The sequence below is a fragment of the Canis lupus genome, chromosome 5 (assembly GCF_048164855.1).
Source record: "Canis lupus baileyi chromosome 5, mCanLup2.hap1, whole genome shotgun sequence".
NCBI lineage: Eukaryota > Metazoa > Chordata > Mammalia > Carnivora > Canidae > Canis > Canis lupus.
Window position 1 is genome coordinate 75,168,101 of NC_132842.1, and position 26,211 is coordinate 75,194,311.

The following is a 26,211-nucleotide window of genomic DNA, read 5'->3' on the forward strand; positions in this document are numbered from 1 at the left end:
ACTGGTGTCAGTGGTGTGCAGCCATCCTTTTCCCCATGCATGCATTAAAAGAGATTGTTTTTATTTTTATTTTTTTACAAAAGTGGGAGCATACTCTTTTCCACCCAATAGTATATCCTCAGTGTCACTTTTGATAAATCTTAAAAGCATTTTCCTCTGGATTTTCCAAATCCATTCAGGACCACGATACTGGTGGCAAGATGTATGTCCGGTAGTTTATTTGCCAGTCCCCTACGACTGGACACTTAAGTTACTTTCAGTTTTTTTCCTTCTGCAAATAAAACTGCGCTGAGCAAGATGTCAACTGTATGACTTTGGGTATGTCCTTGTGGGTGTGAGTTTCTTCATCTAAAAACAACATGACAAGATTCTTCTGGATGATTAAAATCTCCTGCAAACCGCCTATGAATCACTTCCAAGACATCGTTGACAAGTAACCATCAGCTTCTGTTTGCATTCTGCTAGTGACAGGGGTGCTCACTACCTCATGAGCTGGACAACTGTAATGGCCAATAAAGTATCCACCCATGATGGACCAAAATCTACCTACTTGCAACTCCTAGTCTAGTTTTATTATCTGAGGCCCCATAAATCCAGTCTATACTCAGTGGCCAATGGCTGGGGCCAGTGTAGAAGGTAAGAAAATTTCAATCCTTTCCTTCCTTCCTTCCTTCCTTCCTTCCTTCCTTCCTTCCTTCCTTCCTTCCTGCTTATTACAGATCAGATCTTCTGCTAGGCACATGGATGTGGGCTAAGGAAGTTAGCTGCAGGGTCCCTAGGTGTCCTAAATCCCATTTCAAGGGACTATCCGCTGCTGGGAGACAGGGTGCTGAAGCTGGTGGCCTGTCTCAAATGCGCTACTAGTACTCAGGCCCAAGGCAGAGGAGGTGACCAGAGCTGGAGACAACTACGGCCTCGGGCTGGAGCATGACCCCACTAGGTTTTTACTAGAGCTGAACCCAGGCCTCCTTTCTTTTCCCCCACCTACCCTTAAAAGATTTAGAAACAAGTAGATTTAAATACAGATTCAAATATAAATAATTTCAACCGTGTGACTCTGAGGAGTTAGGTCCCCATGGGCTCTGTCTGTATCTTCCTTGGGGCTTAGTGTTGTTCTTTGCTTTCATTCCTTCATTCCTTCATTCCTTCATTCTCATTCAATGCATCCTTATTACGAGCTCACTGGATAAGGTTTTATAGAGAAATTTTGCCACTCCAAAGCCCTTGCTGAGCCTCGTTTGTAAAATGGGAGTATCGATCCATTGTCTACCTTACAGGGAATGGTGAGGGTAAACTGAAGTAATGAGCAAAGGCGGGGTATTATATTCGGGTGCCCAGTGAATGGATGCCCTCTTTTAAGCTGCACACAGTGCCTGTTATAGTAGCAATGCAGCAACTACTTGTTGAATGAACAAATATGTGAGTGATTGAATGAATTAGTGTGGGAAAAATGCATTTCTTCCCCCTCCCTGACACAGTCCCTTTGCTCCTGTGTTAACTCCATAGACAGGCCAGCAGAGCCAGCCTTGAAGCCTGAGATAAGGCTTTTGGCGGGTGTCTTCCCTATCACTCCCTTGAGGAGGGGTGGAGGCAGAGGGGTGATGCCTGAGGCTGGTGGAAGTGCCACACGGAGACCGACACAGGATGGGCTCTAAGTACCCGCCGTCTGTGCGGGGCTGCCTCCCCCTGTGGACAATAGCACTAGAGTTGGCCTTCTTGGTCATCTTCTTCTTTTTCACCTCCTATGACACTTCTTCACAGGATCCGAAGGAGCTCATGGGGATCTATCGAGGTGAGTGTCCAGAGGGGAAGTGGTCACAGAGGCAAATAGGAGGAACCAGGGAAGAGGAGATCTATGGTCCTCCAGGGGCCAACATGTTCCTTTCCATAAAGTGTCTGAATAAATGGGTTCCCACATCTCCTTCCATAGGTTGTGAGGAGACCCAGCCAACAACATAGGCTCCCCTTTAGGACTGGCATGGATATCTCCTCTTTCATGAAGCCTTCCTTGATTTGTCAGGGCAGTGAGGGGCCTCCTATTCGGTATTTCTAGAATTTCCTTTGCCAAATGGTCTTCATAAGTCTCTGCTTCTCTGTCTCCTCCTCCCCATTCTCCTTAACAGCAAGGAATTTCACATTGTTTGGCTTTTTTTGTTTCCTTTTTTTGGTCTCTCTTGCTCATTTTCTGTACCACCCTTCTTTGAGTAGCTTTAGTCTGTTGCCCCTCCCCCGCCCCCAGCCGCCTTCTCACTTATTGGCTGGGAAGTCTACATTCTGTCTGCAAATCCAGAGCCATAAGGTATATGGCTGGAGAGGAATAGAAGATGGTTGTTATTTTACATGCAGCTAAAAATATTCACAGACTGTGATGAGCACAATTGTAAACAAGACGGACGTCCACAGTGGTGCGGCTTTTGCTTTTTTTTTTTTTTTTTTTTTTAACTGGGATGAGTTTCAAGCATCTCAGTGAGCCAATATCTTATCTGTGATAATGGATAGGCCTCCTTGAACATCCTCCCTGATTCAAAGCTGAAGCTCCAGTCTGGTTGAGTGCCGGCTTCTTCCCGAGTGATGTTAATTGACTAGCTGGCTGAGAGCAAAAAAAAAAAAAAAAAAAAAAAAAAAAAGACATCTCTGGGCCCTCCGTGGCAGTAAGCAGGACAGAGATGAGTTGGGGACTTCAGCACTTCAGGGTCTGACCCAGAGAGGGGCCCTTAGCGCTTGGTGAGCAAGGCCAAACACAATTTAAGTTCATTTCAGTTTACTTTAATTCTTTTCAGTCTAATACAACGTAATTCAATGTATGCATTCACCCATGCATGAATTCATTCAACCCTGTATTACTTCCAGTGTGGGATCGAGACACATGCTAATTCGAGCTAATATTTATTGAGCTCTTACTATGTGCAGGCACTATTTAAATACTTTACATTGAACCCTCACAATAATTCCACGAGGTAGGAACGATTATGATCTCTGTTTTTCATGTAAGGAAATTAGGCACATGGACGTTGAATAATTTGCACAAGGTCATTCAGCTAATTTAAATGCACTCGGCCTGGTTTTCTTCTCCATGCACTTAACCACTATGCTTCACTGCCCCATTTTACAGTGAGGTTGAGTCACTTATAACCAGTGGGTGTAGGAGCCAGTATTTCAACTCTGTAGGTTGGCGCCAGGGTCCACATTCTTCATCCCTATGCTGTGCTGCTAGCACAGAAATAAAGTGTCCTCAGACACTCACTTAACTTGGAAGTACAGAGGAGGGCCTACAACCCAGGCAGGGGAGTTGATGGTGTCAGGGCAGGCTTCTGGAAGGGAGTGACTGACCAACCAGGTCTCCGAGGCTCGGTAGGACTTAACCATGTGGAAACGGGTCATCATCCAGAGTGGGAGGACAGCAAGAGCTGGTGTGTGCACTCATTGCAGTGGACCAGGTTAGCGCTTAACATTGCAACATGAGAGTGCAAAGAAGGCAGTAGGGCATGGTGGACCCACTGGGTTGAGTAAGGAGTCTGACCTTCATGCTGATGACCTAATAGGAAGCAAGGATGTGCCGAATTTGGGTTCAGGTTATGGAGAAAGCCATTCCATGGCTAGTGTAGGGGTAGGGAAGGGGCCATGACTTGAGGTGGAAGACTGGTGTGCAGGCTTGTGTGTAGTGTAGACCAGAGGGCTTCAAGCGCTTCTGATCATGCACACCATTTTTCAAGCATGCACCATATTTACATGTTATAATCAGGTACTGCTGCATTAATATATTTTATACATTATAATAATACATACACACAAATTAGAAAATTTGAAAGAGGTCAATATTTTCAAATTAGTGATCATGATGGTGCCAATCAATCTCAAGGCAAGGTCCATTGTTCCCATTACTAAGAGTGCATGTCAATCCATTCCTAGAGTCTTCTTGATAACTTCAAATACTCCTGGTTGACTTCTTGTCAGATATAATTCAACTGACTTTTTTTAATCTTGAATGTGACAGATGAAGAATTTGCACAAGAAATATCACTCTTCCTTTTTTTTTTCATATGCTTGGCTGCCATTATGGTTTTGCCTTCATTCTGTGGTTTTAGGCAGGAGTTGTTCCAGCTATTAGTTCATTTTGTGAAGATTAGTTGAGCTAAAACTAGGTAATCTAATCTGTCAATTCACTTAATCTAATCCAGTCCATGGGAACTCAACGTTATTCAAACCAGCCAATTCCAAAAAGACATTTTTGAGGCAATCAGCGTCAATCCTGTATGATATACAGGGATTGTTGTTAGTTTTGTTAAGTCTGAGAATAGTTTTGTTAAGTCTTTTTTTTTAAGCCTCTAGCTGCTAGAGAGGATTGAAATGAAGCAATGTCTGGGGCTTGCATTATGCAGAAAAAAAAAAGGAAAGAAATGAAAAGGATAATAAAAAACAGATCAGCCCCGTGTGCCAGTCATCAAAGCTGGGAATGGGGGTATGACATTCACCATGCAACTCTCTCTGCTTCTGTATATGCTTAACGTTTTTCCATAATAAAGAATTAAATTTAAAACAAAAAGCAAAACAAAACCCTCCCATTCATTGCAATGTGATGAGTACGGAGAAACACGTCACCCTCTTCCCACTGGCCCAGTATTCCCTCAGGACACCTTCCAAAGCTGGGAGACTAGAAGCCATCTGACATCCTGAGCAAGCAGAGGAGGCTCCTGGGTCAACATGGATATTAAATACTTGCAGAGCTGCAAACTTTACCAAGGGCCTTTGGAGGTGGATCGCCTAGATTCTTGGTTCTCAAAGTCTGGTCCCCAGACTATTCATCTCAGCCACTAACAGCTCAGGAACGTGTTAGAAATGCAGATTCCCAGGCACCAGTCTACACCTATGTTAGAAATGTTCAGGGTGGGGCCGAGCAAACTGTGTTTTACCAAACCCTCTAAGTGGCTCTTACATATATGAGAGTTTGAGAAGTGTTGGAGCCAGAGTGATTCAAACCCTGCCTCTGCCCCTTCTTAGCTTCAAGACCTTGGGCAAGTTATTCAATCTCTCTCTGCCTCCATTCAACCTGGGTCACATGACACTAGTACTTATTCAATTTGCTGTTGAAAGGTTTGAAAGAATGAACACAAGACTGATTAAGAGTATTCACTTTCATTATTAATAAACTTTAATTTCTTATATTTTCATAAAAACAAAACTAGAAGGGCTAATATCTTCTTCCAGCAGCCCCTCTAGATTGTCTGGAGCATCTTCTGAGGTGTGTGTTTTCTATGCTGATGACCACTGGTCCACATGGCCAGAAGCCAAATGGGCAGGGACAGTGAAGGAGAAGCAAAGAGTCAAAATATTCAGGAAGGAGCTGGATCAAATGAGCTGTACCTGGTGAAAGTGGAGGAGGGGTTAAGGATGGCTTTGGAGACGTGCTTTGGTATATGGAAGTACCAATTCCTGAGACGAGAAGCACAAGGGAAGGAACAGGTTGGGGGGCAGTGTTGGTAAATGAACAATGATATATTCATTCTGGGCTTGGGCTGAGGTGCCTATGAGATATTTAGGAGAAGCAGAGTGTATCAACTATCTATTACTGCATAACAAGCCACCCCCAAACTTCATGACCAAAAATAGGAACCATTTAATTTGTTCGTGATCATGATTAAGTGGTTCGGCAAAAGATTTGTTGCAGTAAAGGGGGGTAAGTTAGCCCCAGCAAGTGGGTGTTTTCAAACCTCTGCTTGTAACATGTTAGCTAATGTCACATTGGCCCAAGCAAATCACAAGGCCCAGCCCAGGCGGGAGGGGTCTATACTAGAAGGCATGATTCATGGGGAGCCATTACTCCCCAATCTGTACACAGAACCTGCTCTAGGATTTCCAAATTGGGAAACTATCCTGTGGGTACTACCCAGCTCCCCTCCCCCTACTCCCCAAAGGGAGGGGAGCTACCAAAGACAAGAGGGGTTTTTCCACTGACCTGTACATACAAACCCTCAAACCCTACAATGCTCCACATCTTAGTCTTGGCTGCTTCCTTTGATTGGAAAATCTCTTTTTCTATTCCTAGGATGCTGTAGGGGTAAAGGTAGGGTGGGAGTAGACAAGAGGGGCTTTTCCACTGACCTGTACATACAAACCCTCAAACCCTACAATGCTCCACATCTTAGTCTTGGCTGCCTCCTTTGATTGGAAAATCTCTTTTTCTATTTCTAAGATGCTGTAGGGGTGAAGGTAGAGTGGGGGTAGAGGCTATTGGGGAGCAGAAGTCAGCATGGGGCTCTATGGGTGGTCCCAGTGTGGGACTACAGAGATCTTCCTGGTCAGCAGTGGGGAGAACAGTGTGGAAGTCGAGCCCAAAGCCTAAGGGACAGAAGCTGGTTCTGGCTTCAGAGCTGTTGCTGCTGAAGGGTTTATGGGCCAGAGGAAAGAACAAAGGTGGATGGGAACACAGAACTAGAATCACAGGGGCAGCTAGGCCAGAGGAGGTCTTGCCCAAAGTCATACAACCAATAAGTGGTAGGAAAAAGACAATGGTGTCTAACACTGTGTATCCAATGCTAGGCTAAGTGATTTGCATGAGTCAGTGAAAATGTTCATGGTGGTCTCCTGAGCAGGTGCCATTGTTTCATACTCATTTTACAGATTAGGAAGCTGGGACACAGAGGTAGAGCCCTGCTTTGAAGCCTGACAACCTGACTCAAAGTCCATAGTCTTTCCCATTATACCATGTGTGCTATGTGGAGAGGCACAGTGCATTGTGGTTAAACAATGCATGATTGGGATTCAGATCACTCACCATTTGCTAGCTGTGTGACCTGAGCTAGTTACAGCGCCTCTCTGTGCCTCCCTTTCCTATCTGTAGAAGGTGGATAATAAATAGTACCTACTACTGAGGTTGTTGTAGGTTAAAGCCATAGGGCACTTAGAATGGTGCCTGGTGTGTGGGGGGAACACACATGTGCCTGCTGTTACGGTGCTGGTCATTATCATCTCCTCTCACACCACTGGACTCTCAGGTTAGACTCTTCCTGCAAGTCATGGGGCTTTCATGAAATTCTCCTGAAGGCCTATCTTAGACTGTAGAATTCCTCTCTGGGGCCCAGTCCCTGGGGCCCCTGGAGCACATCCACTCCTTATCACCCCTGAACACCTTTGAGTCCATTAGCCTATCTGCCGAGCAACTGATGTGGGGTGCAGTGCAGAATCTGAGAGGTGGAGGCTAGCGCCATGAGGGGTGCCCTGAGCTGGGACCTGACCCTGATATGGGGGTCCTGGGAGAGAGACCTAGGAAGAGTTGGAGGGGAGCCTAGAGCTCTGGGGGGTGGGGGGGTGGGCGGGAGAGGAAGTAGGATGATGCAGAGAGTGAAGAGAGGCCTGAAATCTAATGTTATTGACTCACCCATTTGGGGCAAATGGGTTCTGTCAACAGCTCCCAGAAACTGCCGCCCTAAAAAAAAAAAAAGAAAAAAAAAAAAAAGAAACTGCCACCCTGACTTCACCCCACTGGGTGGAGTACAACTTCTCTTTGGGGCCCATGTGGGGCCTTGAGGAGGAAGGGCCTGAGCTCCTACACCTGGCAGCAGTGGTGGGGATGGCATCTGTGCCTGATAAAGCTCCCACCCAAGATCCTCTGACTCTCTAATCTTTAGGGTCCCACGTCTGCCCTATCCTGGTTACCCTCCTCTCCCCACTCTCTCTCCTCTCCGCAGAATATGTCAGAGCTGTAAGAGCCTTAGAGAATAGCAAGTACAACTCCTACGTATTTACAGAGAGAAAAATTGAGGCCCAAAGAGCAGGGGACCAGCTTGGGGTCCCTTAGAGCAAGAAACAGCCAAGCCTGGTGAGAGAGCACTGTATCTGGAGTTCAGAGCTTGGCTCTGCTGTTAGCACATGCTGTGTGGCCTTGAGGAAGTCACAGGCTCTCTCTGGTCTTCTGTAAAATGAGAGGAAAGTGAAAGAGTCTCCCTATTCACGGGATCTTCAGTAAGTCTGGACCCTACGCGTACGGCGTTGCTGCTAGATGACAGATGTGTTTGGTTTAAGTAGGATTTACTAGAAGATTGAACCAGAATATCGATAGTTGGGTGTACAGTCTCCGGTTGGCCACAGGCCTTACCACTCCCAAATATGCATTGTTCCTTTCAAACACATAGTTCCGTGCTTGGCTCCTGAAGGAATCTATACAAAAATGTGCCCTGTCTCCCCCACACCTAGGAGGATGTAAGTAGGAGACAGAAACATTGCCTCAGCCTCCTTCTCCCCCGTGGCAGTGAAGAAGGGACAAGAAGTTGAATCCATGCCATTTGTCACCCACTCCCCTAGTTCCCAGACCCCTTGGAAGTCCTCGGGGGTCTTCAACATCCTGGTGGGATTAGATTATTTGGGGAACGTTAATATTCCCCCCAAGTCTCACATGTAAGACCCCATGCATTTCTCCATGAAGGTGAATTTAAATGGGACTTGAAGGGGCTTTCTAAGACTTTGGAGAGTTCTGGAAGCCAGTGCTCCCTTGTCATCAGAGCCAGGGCCGGAGGCCAGCGGAGACCAGGGGGATTCTTATTACTGTGATGGCGAAAATGGTGATGATAGGAGGGGAATAGCCACTATTTAGGAGCATCCTCCCTGCGCCAGACGCTGTGCCACGACTCAACAAATCATCACTTCCTTCAGTTACCCCGGCCCCTTCTGAGGCGGGCACAGTTGTCCTTATTTAGCTGATGAGGAAGGTAAGCAACGAACAAGACCACACAGCTATGGGATTGAGGTGTATAAAGTGCCATTTTGGGGGCACCTGGGTGGCTCAGTGGTTGAGTGTCTGTCTTCGGCTCAGGTCATGATTCCAGGGTCCTGGGATCGAGTCTTGCATTGGACTCCCCGCAGGGAGCCTGTTCTCCCTCTGCCCTTGTTTCTGCCTCTCTCTATGTGTCTCTCATGAATAAATAAATAAAATCTTTAAAAAAGTAACATTTTTGTAGGTCAAAAATTGTCAAATGTTGGCAATTTTAATATGGTTTAACTTAATGGGGAAGAACAGAGCTGGGAGCAAACGGAACTGTCTAAGCTTGAAGTCTGGGCTGTTTTGTGTGTGTGTGTGTGTGTGTGTTGTTTGTTTTTGTTTACTGTCTGCATGCTGGTTGTAGAAAATTTGAACACCGAGAAAAAAGTAAAATCCTCCCAAACCCAGAGATAATAGCCATGGGGGGACAAAGTCTTTCAAGTTATCTCCCCAGACATTTATCCGTGTGAAATAGTTGGTGTTTGTTGATAAAAACAGTGTCTATTCTGAGCAATTGTTTTATTCTATCATTGGACTCTGGCTCCCCCGGCCCCCCCGAAGAGCATGATTATTTTTTCCATTTAACAGATGAGAAGACTAAGAGCAGATAGCATGGTAGTTGAAGGTGCAGGCTTCAGAACAGACCATCTAGACCTGTGGCAAGTTATTTACCACCCCCCACCCCCCCCACCCCACCCCCGTGACTTAGTTTGCACATCTGTGAAATGGTGATACTAGCACCTTGAAGGGGGGTTGTGAAAAGGAAGTGGGCTGGTCTGTGTGATGTGATTAAAACCTTGTCTCAGGGACACCTGGCAGGGTCAGTCAGGAGAGCACCCTTGATCTCAGGGGGGTGAGGTCAAGCCACACGTTGGGCGTAGAGATTACTTTAAAAAATAAATAAATAAAACAGTGTTGCCACATGGGAAACACTTAAGACGTGTAGCCTGTTACTAAAGCTCAGAGACATGAAATAACCAGATGAAGCCAAACAGCTGGAAAGTGCCAGATTCCTGATTTGAACCCAAGTTTGTCAAGCTGCTACTCATTTTTTAAACTTGGAATTAGATAGAAATGCTCACCCTCCTCCTTTGGTTGGACCTCTCCCTGCCGTTAGGCAAGTCTCTCGCACTTGCCTGCCCCAGCAGCCCCTGAGCAGGGTCCGAGGCTGGAAAAGGCAAGGCTCACTTAGATGGCCTGGGTGCTTCCTGCTGGTCTACTGGGTCCCTCCCAGCAAGTGACAGAGGGAGAGAGCTGCTTTCTGCAAAGTTAATCTGGTTCTTAACCAACAGAACCCCTGGGCCTCCTTCTGACCCTCTTTTTTTGGGCCAAATCATTGGCTTCTGTGCTCTTACTTTCTCATGCACATGATCGGGGAGGTCGAATTTGCTCCTCAGTGGCAGCAGGAATTAACCTTTGCTGAATGTCAGCTGTGTGCCAAGCACTGGTCCAGATGCTTTACACATATTCATATTATTAAGTTTAATAATAACAGTAATTGCCACATTTACTGAGCTCTCCCTATGGCTCAGGCCCTGCCTTTGTGCTTCACCAGTATTAGCTCATCCTATCCTTGCCACAACCCTTCCTGGTATGTTTTGTCCCATTATTCAGATGACAAGACTGAGGCTCAAAGAGGCCAAGTAACTTGCCAGAGTGCTCATAGTGATCCCTTCCAGCTGCCATCCATAAAGTCATACAGAATATATGTAAATTCTAATTCTGTAGGTTCTGTAAATTCTAATTTCACACAACTTTCCATCTTGTCTGCTTCTCTTTCTCCTTCTCCATATCTGCCCCTGGGCAGTCCTCCAGGATGTGACCATCATGGCTGCCCTTGGCTTTGGCTTCCTCAACTCATCTTTGCGGAGATATGGCTGGAGCAGCGTGGCCTTCAACCTCTTTTTGCTGGCCCTGGGGGTGCAGTGGGCAGTCTTGGTGGATGGCTTCCTGGAATGGTCCTTCTATAAGAAGGTGATCATCAAACTGTCCAGGTAACCAGACGGCGGGTGGATTTATTTTTGGGGGGTCCTTGAGGGTATGTGGCCCAAGAAGGCTGGTTCTAGAAGAGCTGGGATTGTCTCCTTGAAGCCATGTGATATTGAGGATAAGCGCTTACAAATTATTCACTGTTTCTCTAAAATTCAAATTGCATTGGGAATCCTATATTTTATCTGACAACCCTGAACCTGGATCTACAGCCCTCCCCAAGTTCTTTCTTCATTATTGAGCATGATTTTATCAAGTTACACAAGCAATATGGGTTTAAAGAAAACTAATAGAGATTACAGAAAAGAAATAGAAATGTCACAGTCTCTTGAAAACAAAGAAGTTCTCTTAGTCCTCAAATGTCAGCGAACAAAAAATAGCCATGCCTTTAAATTAACTTTGATCCATATAAATGCATTCATATGAAATTCTAAAAACTAGCAAAATTACCCATATTGCTAGAAGTCAGAATAATGTTTACAAGAGGAAAGTGATGGCTATTGATGAGGAGGGAGCACAAAAGAACCTTATGAGGCACAGTAAATGTTCTCAGTGTTATCCTGGGTGATGGTTACACAAGGGGAGATGTATATATCATGGAGTACCTGGCTGGCTCAGTTGGTAGAGCAAGAGATCTGTTGGGCATGGAGCCTAGTTAAAAAAAAAAAGAAGAAGAAGATAAAGGCATTAGCACTTGACAGGAGAAAACTCGATAAAATTTACCCTGTATGTTATTTTTTGCTTTTGCCCAACTCTAAATCTCTGTCCCGTCCAGATGATGGTAAATCCCATTTTAGGACTCTTGGGAAACCGGTCACCTCTCCAGGCCACTCCATCCTCCCCTCTGAACCCCTGCTAAATCTCTGGGCACTGCTATTGACCATCTCCCCACATGGCACCGGGCAGTGCACAAACATTATTTTGCTTAACCCTTCCAGTAGGGGTCTAACTGGTGTACACCAAGGACATCGAGGCTCAGAGAGTATAAGGTATTTGCCGAGGGTCACACAGCTAAGTGGTGGAAATGGCTTTAGCTGTTTACTATCTGCAACCCTTCCCACACCCTCCAGGGTGGTTATGACAAGAACCATAGCTCAGTCAGTTCCCTATTGTCCCTGAAAAAAAACCTTCACATTTTTTCTTCTAACAAGTTTTATTTATTTATTTATTTATTTATTTATTTATTTATTTATTTATTCATGAGAGACAGAGAGAGGCAGAGACATAGGCAGAGGGAGAAGCAGGCTCCATGCAGGGAGCCCGATGTGGAACTCGATCCCAGGACCCCAGGATCATGCCCTGAGCTGAAGGCAGACACTCAACCACTGAGCCTCTCTTCTAACAAGTTTCAGAGCTAATCCCCATGGGGATTCAATACCCATCCCGCCACCCCCACCCACCCCCAAGAAACACCTGGGAAGAGGCAAAGTGCACTCTCTGGAGGAGTTCTGACATTGGTGGCCCTGACCAGACATTCCTGCTGCCTTGGCTCAAGGTCACACAAACCTCAGGCTCCTGCATCCTTAGTGCCGGGCACCTCTGGGCTGCTCCTTCTAAGGTCCCACACCCACGGGGGTCAACTTGTTCTTGACTCAATCCAGGAAGACACGATGAGGCCAATTGCAGGCTGAGTGAACTCCCCTGCCCCACCTCTGACAGCCTGGATCCTCCCAGCTGTGACCCCCGCTGGGACTGGCTTCACGGATTTGAACAATGAGCTCCTTCCTGACCTTTCCAAGGGCCTGGCTGGTTCAGGGGGCGGTGCCCAGGCCTGCCTCCCAGAGGGATGGGCCCTCCCCTTCTCCCTTGGCCTCACCCACAGTGTGCAGCCTAACTTGGCATCGAATTGCCTTGAGTCACTGATGACCAGTCCCTTCGGGGGCCTGTCCTACTCAGCTTTGCTCTGTTTTCCTTGTGTAATAAAGACTTAGTAAATGGTTATTGGAACCAAAATGAAAATAAAAGGAACTCTAAAAGTTGTGATATTTTTAATGCCATATTTTGAGAGGTCCAGGAGGGCTCTCCTGGAGGATAGTAGCAATTACCAACTCTCTAACTGTGCTTGAAACATAATAACTCACTTTACCCTTATGACAGCTTCATAGTCCTTGACTCTACCTTGCAGATGAGGATACTGAGGCACAGAGGGTTCAGTAACTTGCTCAAGGTCACACAGCCAGGTAGGGGCTGAGCCAGGATTCCACCCCAGGCTGGCTGGACTGGAGTCTACACCCCTGAACACTGCACTTCACTGTCTCAATACCTCCCTGGCACCAACTGGTCCCTGGGTCTGAAATCCTACCACTGGGCATGTATCCTTTTGAATTAGGGCCTTGCCAATTAAGTGAATACTCACCAAAAAGACAGAACACGGCCAGGCATGGTGAAACATTCAGTAATTTCTGTTTTTTTTTTTTTTAAGATTTATTTATTTATGATAGACATAGAGAGAGAGGCAGAAGGAGGCAGAAGCAGGCTTCATGCCGGGAGCCTGACGTGGGACTTGATCCTGGGACTCCAGGATCACGCCCTGGGCCAAAGGCAGGCACCAAACCGCTGAGCCACCCAGGGATCCCTGTAATTTCTGTTCTAAATAATTCCTGATCCCTGTGAGACTCCTTGGGTAGGCCCTTGGCCCTCTTCAGATCTCCCGTCTGAAACCCTTGAGCCCTAAGTAAGATACTACATTGGCCGCAAATGCTGTGGAGGCTGTGTCCAGACTTCAGAGCACAGGCTTTAGATCCAGGCCACCTGGGTTTGAACCTCACATTTGTCATTCACTAACTTATTGGCCAAAAGAGTCACCTCTTCTAGTTTCAGTGTCCTTTTCTGTAATGTAGGGGTACTGAACGGTACCCTAGCACCATTCATAGAAGGCCACTTGGAAGATTAAAATTTAAAGGAGGTGATGAAGTTGTGAGCCTCCTATACATAATGCTTAATAAATTATCACTATTTTGTAGTGGTGGTGGTGGTGGTCATAGCATCAGGGAGGGGAGGTGGTCTCAGAGCAAGGTGCCCAGAGAGGGTGGATTGGTTTAACTACCATGGATTATTCTGTTCATTGCCACCTCCCCCAGGAAGCCCTCCCTGATGAATCCAGCCCTCATTGCTCTCTCCCTCCCTCTGGTGCACCCCTCTAGCCATGTAATATCATGGATAGTCTTAGCAGACAGACTTACGATGTCAGCCCTGCCTCCCCAACTGGATCATAAGTGCCTTGAAAACAAATTGTTTTCTCCTCCTGAATCCCCACACCGAGCTAGCTCATTTGTCAAGGGAAGGAAGGATTCAGTAGTAGTGCTAATCATTTGGGCTTCTACTCCTGAGTTAGTTCTTTGTGCCAATCATGGTGCTAGACACACATGCACGAATATTCCTACTAATCCCCACAGCACTACCACGAGATAAATATTATCATCATTCTTATTTTACAGATGAAGAAACAGTTTCAGTGAGATTAAATAGCTGCTCAAGTGGAAACACTGGGACTGGAAGCAGGCTTGTCCTATTTCTAAGCCATCTCTTTGCACAGCCAAGCTGCTGGTGACGGGCGGCTGAATGGCAGGCAGGCCAGCAGGTGAAGAGCGCCCTCTATTGAGCATCTTCGCAAAATGTAGGCGGAAGGGAAGCCAAGGGCAGATCCGTGATCAGACCCTAGAAGGGGACCCTAAGTGAAAAGTCAGCCTCTGTAACTATGGCAGTCCTATGAGAAATTCAGAGTGGCCTCAGTACAGATGAGCATGTGCAGATCAATTTCTCACCCTGAAGCCACCCTGATGGGGGAAGGAGCCCGTGGAGAGCCCAGATGGGCAGCATCGGTTTCCACAAGGATGCAATCTTGTCTCCTTGATCTTCCACCGTGTCCCTGGTTTCTCAGACAATGCCAGGCTTGTTGAATGAGTGAATGGGTGAATAATGAATGAGAAGATCCTTTTCAGTTATTCCTGTCTCTTTCTCTCTCTCTCTCTCTTTCTCCCCAGTATTAAGCTGGCTACCATGAGTGCGATGTCTGTGCTCATCTCAGTGGGTGCCGTTTTGGGGAAGGCCAACCTGTTGCAGTTGACTGTGATGGCACTGGTGGAGGTGACAGCCTTTGTCACCGTGAGGATGGTTGACAGGAAGTACCTCGGGGTGAGTCACAGTGCTGTGAGGAGGGGACTTTGGAGAGGAGAGGTGTGGAGGTGGAGGTGGCGGATACTGCCTCCATTTGGTAGGGTTTCTGGGATTTAGAAGAATGAAGATGGGCCCAAATGGGGTTCCAAAATTGTGATCTATGCTACATGTTTAAACACAGCAACCTAATGGCTTTAATTGGAGGTGGTGCGGTCGCTGGTGAGGGCAAGGTCTAAGGTTTGACAGGCGATGTGGGTGGCAGAAACATAGGAAATAACCTAAGAAAGTTATTAGAAGAAAAAGGGTCAAGGAACAGAGGGAGGGAGTTGGATAGACAAAGATGATGTCCTGGAGGAGTGATGGAGAGAAAGATGGTAGGGCAGGTGCGGAAATCCTCAGAGACCACAAGGCAGGTGGATGGACAATCAGCAAGGAGTGTAGAGTCTGCAGGCCTGTCTTTCAAGGAAGATGGAGATATTTGGGGTGGGAAAAGGAACAATGGTCTAGAAGCTTTGCTTGGAAGTTATTATTTATTAATATTTGGTTCTCTTCATCTGTCTATATGACTTTATTTTAACCCCTACTTCAGCGTGCACTTCCTATAAACAAGGGCATTCTTTTACATAACCATTTGTTCAGTTAACAAACTTTGGAAAGTAATATTAACATAATAAATATATATTGGTAAATTATTATATGTTATTAAATATATGTATTTCTTTTTGGTCCAGGATCATGTTTTGCATTCCGTTCTCATGTCTCCTTAAACTTTTTCAATCTGGAACAGTTCCTTAGTTTTTCTTTATATTTTATGACCTAGACATGTTTTGAGGTTACAAGCGAGTTATTTCATAGAATGTGGGTTTGTCTACTGTTTCCTCATGATTAGTTGAAGGGTATGCACTTCTGGCAGGAATTACACAGAAGAAGTGATGTTGTATCCTTCTCAGTGCATCATATCAAGAGCCACATGCTCTGGGTCAATTTGTCCCATTACTGAGGATGTTAACTTTGGTCACCTGTTAAGTTGTTGTCTTCCAGGCTTGTCTACTTTAAAGTTGCTATTTTCCCCTTTATAATTAATAAGCATCTTATGGGGGAGATAATATTCTGTAAAATCTTGTTTCTATAAAGCTTTCATCCATTGGTTTTAGTGTCTATGGATTTTTTTTTTTTTTGGCCTGAATCAGTTAGTATTATGATGATTGCCAATATTGGTTTCTTTCTTTTTCTTTCCCCTTGGAGATTTTATTTTAGGGGCGCCTGGGTGGCTCAGTCAGTTAAGCATCTGACTTTGGTTCAATCATGATCTCAGGGCACTGGGATTGAGCCTTGCATTGCACTCCCTGCTCAGCAGGGAGTCTGCTTCTCCCTCCTCGTCTGCCCCCTCCCCCTGCTCGTGCTCTCTGTATGTGTCTCTCTCTCTCAAATAAATAAATTAAACTTTTTTTAAAAAAAGACTTTATTTTTAATTAGTCTCTATGCCTAACATGGGGCTCAAACCTCTAAGCCGAGATCAACTCTCACATCCTCTATGGACTGAGCCAATCATGTGCCCTCAATATTGGCTTTCTAATTCCATCTTCCCTTCCACAACCATTAGTTAGTATTCTGCTGTAAGAATAAGAACTTTCTCTTCTCTTCCATCCAACCATCCATCCATCCATTCATTAAATCGTTTATTTATATATATATATATCGCTAAGGGCTCACCAAGTCACCTAGGCATACTTTCATTTTCTTTTTTTTTTTTAAAGATTTTATTTATTTATTCAGGAAAGACAGAGAGAGGCAGAGACACAGGCAGAGGGAGAAGCAGGCTTCCTGCAGGGAGCTGGATGTGGGACTTGATCCAGGGACTCCAGGATCGCACCCTGGGCTAAAGGCAGACACTCAACTGCTGAGCCACCCAGGTGTCCCAAGACTTTCATTTTCTGCTTTTTCTCTCTGTTTACCATAAGGATTAATTGCAACTCCTGGGTTTCAAGAAAGAAAGCTGCCCTGAAGCTTTTTTAGGCAGAAAGAAGAGAATTTAATAGAAGCATCACCAAGGGCAGGGGTAGCAGCCAGAGTCAGGACTGGAATTGGATATGAGAACTTTAAGATCCCAGGTAGTTCATGCTCTCCATCTTTTGGTTCTGTTCCTCTTCATTGTACATCAGCATTCTCTTCAGTGGAGAACATGGTCTTACCCCTTCTGCTTCCAAGCTTCTAAGTCCCAGATCCTGTAGGAAACAAGGCTCCTCTCTCATCAGCTGGTCCCAGGTCTCTGGTCCAGTGAGAAAGAACCTGATTGGCTCCTGGGACCATGTGTCTGCCATGTGCAGGCAGTGTGCGGGGGGCGGGTCCTACTGGGAGCATGTGACTAGTCCAGACTGCAGGTAGATTCCCAGGGATGGAATGCTTCGTTGGGCAGCAAGGGTGGCAAATGTTTTCTCTTCTTTCCTCCTCCTCCCCCTCCTTCTCCTCCTCCTCCTCCTCCTCCTCCTTCTTTTCCTTCTTCTCTTCTCCTTCTTCTTCTCCTTCTTCTTTTTAAAATACTTTAAATAAGGATACATTCACACATTGCAGTCATGTGAACAGGAAGGTCCATGCATGTATCCTTCCCATTCTCTCATTCCATTCACAAATATTTATTCCTTGCCTATTATGAAACAGGCATCTTTTAGGCAGTGGTTAATATGCAGTGGTCGTGGACCTTCCATTTCAGAGGGAAAGATGACCAATAAGCAATCATGTAGGCAAATGATACAGCCTGCTAGTAAGTGTCGATTACTATAGAGAAAAAATATGAAGAGTTGAGAGGGGGATAAAATGTTAGATAAGGGGGCCATGGAAGGCTTCCCCTGAATAAATAATTTTGAGTAGAGACATGAAGGCAGCAAGAGCACAAGGCACGTAGGTGTCTAAGCGTCGTGGTAGGTCAAAGGCAGGGCGGTGGGAGTGGTCTCCCTCTTCCAGGAGTATTTTATCACCCACAGTTTAGAATTGTTGGCACATGGTGATAATAAAAAGCAGACAGACTTTGAATCACTTTTATTATTGTTTTAAATTCCCTCCAGACAATGCACCCCCTTACTGCCTGCGCCCAGGGTAGACCACTCCCTCTGCCTCGTGTTCCAGGCCATGGGAAAGCCAGAGTGAAGTGGGCTGATGGGGGAGCATGCCCGTGAGTTTGAGGAAGAGTGAGAAGCATGTTCCAGGAGTGGAGCAGGAAGTGAAGTCAGAGAGGTTAAGGGGGAGTGGGTCACACAGGGTTCTCCAGGTCATAGCAAGAATGTAGACTTTGAGTTGAATGAGAAAGGAACCATTGGAAGATTCTGAGCAGAGATGGCCATGAACTGCCTTAGATGTTCATAGGGTCATTCTGGCTGCTGTGTGGAGGGGAGTCAATAGAGGGACAAGAGTGTAAATGGGGAGACCATTTAGAAGGTTACTGCAATAATTTGGGGTAGTGGCGATGGTGGGGCTTAAATCAAGGTGGGGTCAGTGAAGCTTGGTGGTAAAAATTCAGCCAATTCTGGATATTTTTTGAAGGCAGAGTTGGCAGGACTTACCAGTAAGTAGTCCACTAAGTTATTAAGGATTACTAACTTTAATATTCATAAAGCAAAAATTAGCATGTGTCTAGAATTTACCAAAGACTTTAGTATTATAAAAAGTCTGGCTGCTTCATGCTGCAAAGTTTATGTCACTCATCACTCCATAAATTCTGCTGAAAAGTAGGAAGCGGTGAGGATGCATGTCCTTGTGACTTTTTGCCTCACCTAAGTAGATCTCAGCCAAAAAGCATGTAGGAGCTACTGATAAGGCCAACCAGCAACTTCCCTGGAATAAATACATGGCTGGTCCTCGGTCTCCTCTGAAAGGGGAACTTCTGGGCTGGGTAAGCTCCAAACACCAGTCTCATGACTCCAAGTCACACCTCTTAGGTGAAGTTCAGAACTGTCTCCTAGGAGCATGGGGTTAGCCTGTGGGCAGAGGCTGTAGGGACTCATTGCCCTTTGTTGCAGACGGACAACCACACCAGCATGATGTACATCCACGTGTTTGCAACCTATTTTGGGCTGATGGTGACCTGGTGCCTCTCAAGGTCTCCGCCTGTTGCAGTGCTGGTAGAGAAGCATCAGACTACAAAGAACTCCAGTTTGTTTACCATGCTGGGTGAGGACAAGATGGGGTGTGGGGGTGTGTGGAGGTTTCTTCCCCTGGAGTAAGTGAGAGGTTCCCAAATGGCTCTGCTGAAAAGTCTCTCTCCTTTTCCAGCCTGTCCCAGGTGCTCAGAGCCCCTCCATGATGATTCATTACCCCAAGTAGTGTTGGATGGATTCACAATCCCTTCTAGGGCAACGTTCTTCATTAATATCCAAAGGAGAGGGGAGACTTGTTACCCTTACTCAATTTGCCCAATCTTTTTGTCTTCAAGTGAAGAGTGGGAACTGGACGAGTGGAGAAAGCAGAGGCCAGCAGTGGAGAGAGGGACAGGGCAGGGAAGAGAACAGTAACACTGGTGTATTTTGCAAAGCTGCAGTGCAAACGCTGAAGCCGGGCTGCAGGAGAGGCTGAGAGGAAATCGGGCAGTGAGCTGAGCAGTAGGTGACCCACAGCCAGCCATGAGCCCAAATCAGAGTCGCACATTACATTTTCAGAAAGCATTTGGCCATCACAAGCTGGGCTCAGGAGGCCTGGAGGTTGGTAATTTAAACTCTCTGGGCCTTTGTTTTTTTGCCTATAAAGTATGTTAGCTGGGCCCTGTCAACCTGAGACTTCAGGGGACACACGACTGGCTCAAAGTCACATAGCTATAAAGGGACAAAGCTGTGACTTGCCCACTCCACGAAGCGCCCACAGGCTCAGGCTTTGCAGCAGGAGTGCTGGTTCTGGCCAATGACCCTCTCTGACCCCCAGGAACCCTCTTCTTGTGGATATTCTGGCCAAGTTTCAACTCTGCTCTGCTGGACATACCAAAGGAAAGGAAGACTGCTGTGTTCAACACCTACTATGCTCTTGCAGTCAGCGCGGTGACAGCCATCTCAGTGTCAGCCTTGAGTCACCCCCGAGGGAAGATCAACATGGTGAGGAGGGGGCTACCCCTTGGGCAGCACTCAGGTCTTCTAAGATGAGCACATATTCACGCCCCTGTTCCAGAACCAGCCCCCAGGGTGGGATAGAGTATGCCAGGTGACAGAGCCTTGTCTGCAGCGTCATGGATCATCGGGCAGGGACTGGCTTATCAATATGGGAACTGGAATTTGGAGACTGAAATGATCAAAAGCTCTCTGAGGGGAGTGATTAAGTCTATCAGTGTTGACACTAAAAGGACCCAAGTGTGAACCCTGTTCCTGTGAGTTACTAAAGCCAGCCACCATGAGCAAGAGTCAGCAGAGAAGATCTAGAATAGAATTAGTCAGCCTCTCCCCTTCCCCTAAGAAATTTCAAAAATGGAATGAATAGAATCGGAGGTAAAGGAGTACGTCATCACCCTAGCCACATGACCCTGGTCAAGCCACTTCAACCTTTGGAGCCACACCTGGCTCATATATAAAGTGGAAATTAAGAGACAAGGCACAGTAAGTGCTCTGTGGGGAATTAGTGCTGGGCCAACAGGAACCATGTTACCGGTGTAGCCAGGAGACTGTGTGTGTGAGTTCTGGGGGAAGAGAGACGGGGAAACGGTAGTGCTAAAGACAAAACCAGTTCCCATGATGATTGGGTATGGGGCAGGCCAGCCACAGGGGGTGGGAAAAAGTCTAGAGGGATGGCAGTCCTAGATGGCCACAGCATGTGGCCATCCATGACAAGTTAATCATCAAGAGGAGTGGGTGTCTTTCGGGGAGGGGGGCTCCATGGTGACGTGGAATCTAGGATCAGACAAGGTGGGGACATTGAGGGAGGCGGGTGTGGACAGAAGCTCAGAGAAGCCCAGAAGCTGGTCCCAGGCCTCAGAGCTCCAAGACCTGGTTAGACTTGAGAGGACAGAGGGAAGTAGCATGGGAGCAAAGCAAGGCCCCGGTTCTAGAGGAACAAAGGACAGAGTGGAGATGGGACCCGGGAACAAGAGCTCACATATGAAAAGCTGGATCCAGCAGTACAGGCTGGCATAGCACTGAATGGCCAATAATAATGATAAAAATAGTAAAAACAATAATACTGGCTTCTATTTCTTGAGCATTTCCTCAGGGTCCATGTTAGGCCCTTGGCTCAGAGTCATACATAAATAACTTGTTTAATCTTACAATAACCATATTAAGTAGGTACAACCTAAACCCCGTTCTTCTGGTGGAAAAGTTGAAGCATGAATGGCTCAGTGCCCAAGGACGCGTCACTGACAGGTGTGAGGGTGGCTAGGATATACTCTCAAGCTCAATACCTCCCAGTCAGGGGCACTGTTCCTGGAGTCTGAGAAGTGGAGTAAGAGAAGACCATTGAGAAAGGTCATGTCTCAGTGGGGATGGAGGAGAGGAGGGGATGGTTTCACGGTCAGCGAAGCAGGGAAGCCATACAGTGTTGCTTGCTACCAGCTTACCAAGTAACTCTGGGCAAGTGCTGTCCTCTCTGTTCCTCACTTCATTTGCCCTCAAGCTATTTCTTTGCAGACTCATATCCACAACGCGGTGCTGGCTGGAGGTGTGGCCGTGGGTGCTTCGTGTCATGTGATCGGTACTCCTTGGCTTGCCATGGTGCTGGGCTTTATGGCTGGACTGATCTCCATCGGGGGAGCCCTGTGCCTACGGGTAAGGACCTGGGCAGCTAACACCTGATTTTGGTTTTGACCAGCAGGGCCCTGGAGCACGGTGGGCCATCGTGTAGTGCCATGGGCTACATCGGGCAGGCACTGACACCTTCTTAGGGAGGCTTCAAAGCTTGAGTGAGGGACCCACCCACGTGTGTATTGTGTATTTGGTAGGATCTGGGGAGCAAGTAATAGAATCCATTCAAGTTTGCACAGGCATGGGGGGTGGGTATTGTAAGGCTATTGGCATGTCACAGAAACCAAGGACAAGGATCCTGTTGGGAACCCATGAATAGCTGACACCAGGGACAGGAGTGTTGTGGGGAGCCCAGGAAATCCCCACTCTTCTTTTTTTGTTTTTTTCTGAATATCTGCTTTCTTTTCACTCTGTAGACTTCCTTCCCCTTCTCCTTCTCCTTCTCCTGCTCCTTGTGGTGGAATGTAGTCTTTCGTTTCGGGAAAGCAGCTGGGTGGAATTTCTTGGCCCCATTCCCAAGTGTTCTGGAGGAGGGCCTCACTGGTTTGGCGTGCTTATCTTTGGCTGGGGGTGTGGGGTCCTGGAGCATAACATACATACATGGCTGCGACCCACGAGCCATGCGAATGGGGGTAGGAGGGGCAGCAGCCCAGAAGGGGGTGCTGGGCTCAGCCAGGCCATGTCCACTTCTGATTGTGCAGTTCTTCTTTTAAGTGGGTGGATTTTTCCCCCGTCAACAACCAGCAGGTACTGATAATACCAGAATGCCCCATTATAGCCAATTTGTCATAATACACTTCTAAGGGAAATAATTATAGGGCAGCAACTCTCTGTGGGTTTGAAGCCTTAGTAGAGGATATAGGAGTAGACCCTTGGATGGCTCAAGGAGCTGAATCTGGATGAACGATGGATATGCAGGGAGGCGGTTTTTATCCAAAACAGGGGGAAAATGTACCAACAGTTTCATCTGACCAGCGACGGGGCAGTCTGCTTTTCATCTTTGGAACTGGAATAAACGTCTTTCATCTCCTCTGCTTTGAGGCCCTATGATGAAAGGCGGCAGTGCACAGGGAAACCTGCGTAGATTCTCAACAGGCTAGGCATCCATTGCTTTCTCTGTGCCTGTTTACTTGACTCCATCACTGGGGGAACGATTCAGAGATGATTCATTCATTCATTCATTCATTCATTCATTCATTCATTCATTCATCCGTCCCTTCAATCATTCAGCAGTATGTTTTAATATGTGTCCAGCTTCCCGAGCTATAGTGTCGTGAGGGCAATGGACAAATTAACAACACAGCACGTCTAAGCGAGCCTGAGTTGGATCAGGAAATGCTTCCTGGAGCAGAGGATGTCTCAGCCGAGTGTTGACAGATGACTCATATTAGCCAGGCAAAGTAAAGGGAAATGTATTCCAGACAGAAGGAACAGTGTGTTCAAAGGTTGATTGGTGAGAAGAGCAAACAGCCCAGCCAGGAAACAGATGCTAAGGGCTGGGTTCACCTGGGAGTGTGGTGGGATCACAGTCTTGAGAGATGAGAGACGGGAGATACACAGGTGTATCTCCTGAGCAGGTAGAGGAATCTGGGTTTTTATTTTGAAGCCAGTGGGGGATCCCAGGGTGGGGGGGACTAACCTGTCCAATATGCATTTGTCTCCACATTTGTTGGCTCACGGTTTTCTGGGAGGCTAAGTGGTGGTGGGGAAGGAGTACTGAAGGCGAGTCTTTTCTTCCTATTAGTCATGTTGTCTTTGGATGGCAGTTAAGTTTGGGCTAGACCAGCACGTCTCAATCACCCTCCAGGCACGTTTGACAATATCTGCAGACAGTTTTGGGTTAACACACTGTTGCGGGGGTGCTAGGGTCTGGACGGTGGAGCCCAGGGGTGCCGCTACACATTCTACAATGCCCGGGACAGCCTTTTCACAACACAGAATTATCAGCCCCATGTGAGTAGGGCCTGGGCTAGACCCTTGCTTCTTGAAGGGTGGTCAGTGGGCCAGTAGCGTCGGCATCACCTAGAACTTTGTTAGAAATGCAGAATCTCAGGCCCCAGGCCCACTAAATCGGACTCTGCAGTTTCACAAGCTCCCCCGTGTGATGCAAGTACAGTCAGGTCTGAGGAGCCCTTGTGGAGGTGAGCCCCAAGGCCTACCCCCTTCTGGTGGCCCTGGATGCCAGGATCAGTGGAAAGCCTGGACAGGGAGTATCAGTCTTCCATGCACATCTGTTTGTGTGACGTTTGTTCCAGGCTTATTTTAACCACATGCTGGGAATCCACGACACCTGCGGCGTGCACTACACCTTTGGCTTGCCAGGTCTGCTCGGAGGGATCGTCTACATTCTGCTGATGTTCTATGAGGTCACCTGGACCAAGAATAGCATGTAGGTCACTTGGCTTATCCCCCTCATACCCCATCCAACTTAGGAAGAAATGTGCCCAGAGCCCTCAGCATTCAGACCCAGGCACTCGGCAAATATTTGTTGGCAAATGGTAAATTCTACTGGGATCCCTGGGTGGCTCAGCGGTTGAGCCTCTGCCTTTGGCTCAGGGTGTGATCCTGGAGTCCCGGGATCGGGTCCCGCATTGGGCTCCCTGCATGGAGCCTGCTTCTCCCTCTGCCTGTGTCTCTGCCTCTCTCTCTCTCTCTCTCTCTCTCTGTCTCTAATGAATAAAATGGATAAGGTCTTTAAAAAAAATTAATTCTCCCTAGCCCCTATCTCTCCAGGCCCTGTCTCCTTTCCAAAAGGGACAGCCCAGGTACAGGGCAAAGGCAGACAGCTCTGAGCCCTGGCCCCCAAATCAGAGCAAGTGAATCAGGCCCAAGCCAGACGGATCCCTTGTTTAACCGCTGGTGGTTTAGGTCTCAGTGAAGAGAGTGTCATGGAATCAGACTCATCCTGACCTCTCACTAGCTGGGCCTGCTACCTAACCTCACTACCTACTGTCAAGGCAGGTAACCACGGCGCCTCCCCTCATTGGGTGGTTGGAGGCTGCTTGAGGGCAGGTACTTTGTGGTTAAAAAGGATTTAATACTTTAATGTAGGAAAATGCTGAGAACAGTCCATCTCTGAGGCCCAAGAGGAGATGGGGTGAGACCAGGGGCCAGGGAACGTGTACCTGGGATCAGGCTCTAGAACACCTGAGTCTGCTCTCTCCAGGATGGGACAGTTGAGGACCAAGTAGCTGTCCTCTCACCTGGGCAGGAACCCGCCAAAGGGAAGGGCAGAGCCACAGCAATGACTTCCCGCAGGGAGGCCTGTGGTTGGCTGGAAGTAAAGGGCACAGGCTTCAGGGACAGACGACCAGGGTCACACGGACCAGCTGGGTGACCTTAGGCACGGTATACTCAAACTCTCTTCAAACCTCAGTTTTGATCTGCACGCTGGGATAATAACCGATGTCCCAGGGCTGCTGTGAAGACACAGTGTGGAGGAAACACCCAGCACATGGCCTCTTGTCTGCACGGTGGTTAGTTATTGCCACTGCTGCTTCTATATGAGAAACATCTCTGTGTACGGAAGGAGGGACAAAGGACTGAGCTGGGAGTCAGAGCACTCAATGTGACATGCGGAGAAACTACTTAATAGCTTGGTGTCCCTGGACAACACAGTTGGCTTTCCATTCGTTCCTCAGTGTTTGCTGATTTCCTCTTCAGGTGAGCAAACGTGAAGGTTTGCATGCGGTGCTCCCCAGCTGAGATGAGGCAGTGTTTCACAAATTGTGGGATTTGAGTGGTGTAAAGACACACTTAAATAACATTGAGTCATGCAGGGCCGATGCTGGTTTTCAATTATTCTGTCCTTTGATTGCATCAGGGAGAAAGTCTGCACGTGGGTGCTGGTGCTGAGTGTCTCTGAGCTTCTGACCCCTAAGGTCAGACGTAGAGGCCGGCAGAGGCAGCCTGGGGCTGAGATCTGAGACTCATGCTCAGGCTGCCTCTGGGGGAGATTTTAGCAACACTCTGTTTTCACCATATCTTTTTACTATTACCTCCCATTTCTCTCTCATTTACACTGGTGACTCAAAGTTTCCTTTTAAATACATTTATTTTAGGTGTGCCTGGGTGGATCAGTTAAGGGTCTGCCTTCCGCTTAGGTCATGATCCCAAGAGTTCTGGGATCCAGCCCCATAAGATCAAGTCCCACATCAGGCTCCCTGCTCAGTGGAGAATCTGCTTCTCCCTCTCCCTCTGTTTCTCCTTCCGCTCATGCTCTCTCTCTCTCATTCACTCCCTCTCTCAAATGAATAAACAAAATCTTTTCTTAAAAAGATTTTATTGATTTATTCATGAGAGACCCAGAGAGGCAGAGGGAGAAGCAGGTTCCCTGTAGGGGATCCCAGGACCCCAGGATCACGCCCTGAGCCAAAAGCAGATGCTCAACCACTGAGCCACCCAGGTGCCCCTCAATAAAATCTTTAAAAATAAATAAATAAATACATTTATTTAAGTGTAAAAAAAAGTCCATTTAAAGAAAAATGTTTTAAAAATGAGTATCCTTTGATTGCCAATATGGCCAAATTTATGAAGGTAACCCACAAATGCTGAAATCTGGGAAAGATCTGTCTGGCCTTCGTGGGTAGACAGTATTTGAAACCCAAGAGCCACCCATGCTAAGCCAAGTGATGTTAGAGACAC

At 47.1% G+C, this 26,211-nt stretch overlaps 1 protein-coding gene across 2 annotated transcripts in view; it reads left to right on the forward strand.

Moving 5' to 3' along the window:
- The first annotated feature begins 1,568 nt into the window (after positions 1-1,568).
- The window catches only part of LOC140634172 (RH-like protein), a 36,401-nt gene continuing 11,758 nt past the window's right edge, over positions 1,569-26,211 (forward strand). Inside the window, exons 1-7 of one of the 2 annotated variants that reach the window (XM_072827754.1) lie at positions 1,571-1,792; positions 10,560-10,746; positions 14,725-14,875; positions 18,871-19,021; positions 19,766-19,932; positions 21,454-21,591; positions 23,823-23,956. In XM_072827754.1, the coding sequence (XP_072683855.1) occupies positions 1,645-1,792; positions 10,560-10,746; positions 14,725-14,875; positions 18,871-19,021; positions 19,766-19,932; positions 21,454-21,591; positions 23,823-23,956 (1,076 nt within the window). In that variant the 5' untranslated portion in view covers positions 1,571-1,644. Of the gene's footprint in view, positions 1,793-10,559; positions 10,747-14,724; positions 14,876-18,870; positions 19,022-19,765; positions 19,933-21,453; positions 21,592-23,822; positions 23,957-26,211 lie in introns of both variants that reach the window. The other variant, XR_012031686.1, reaches the window with a different exon arrangement.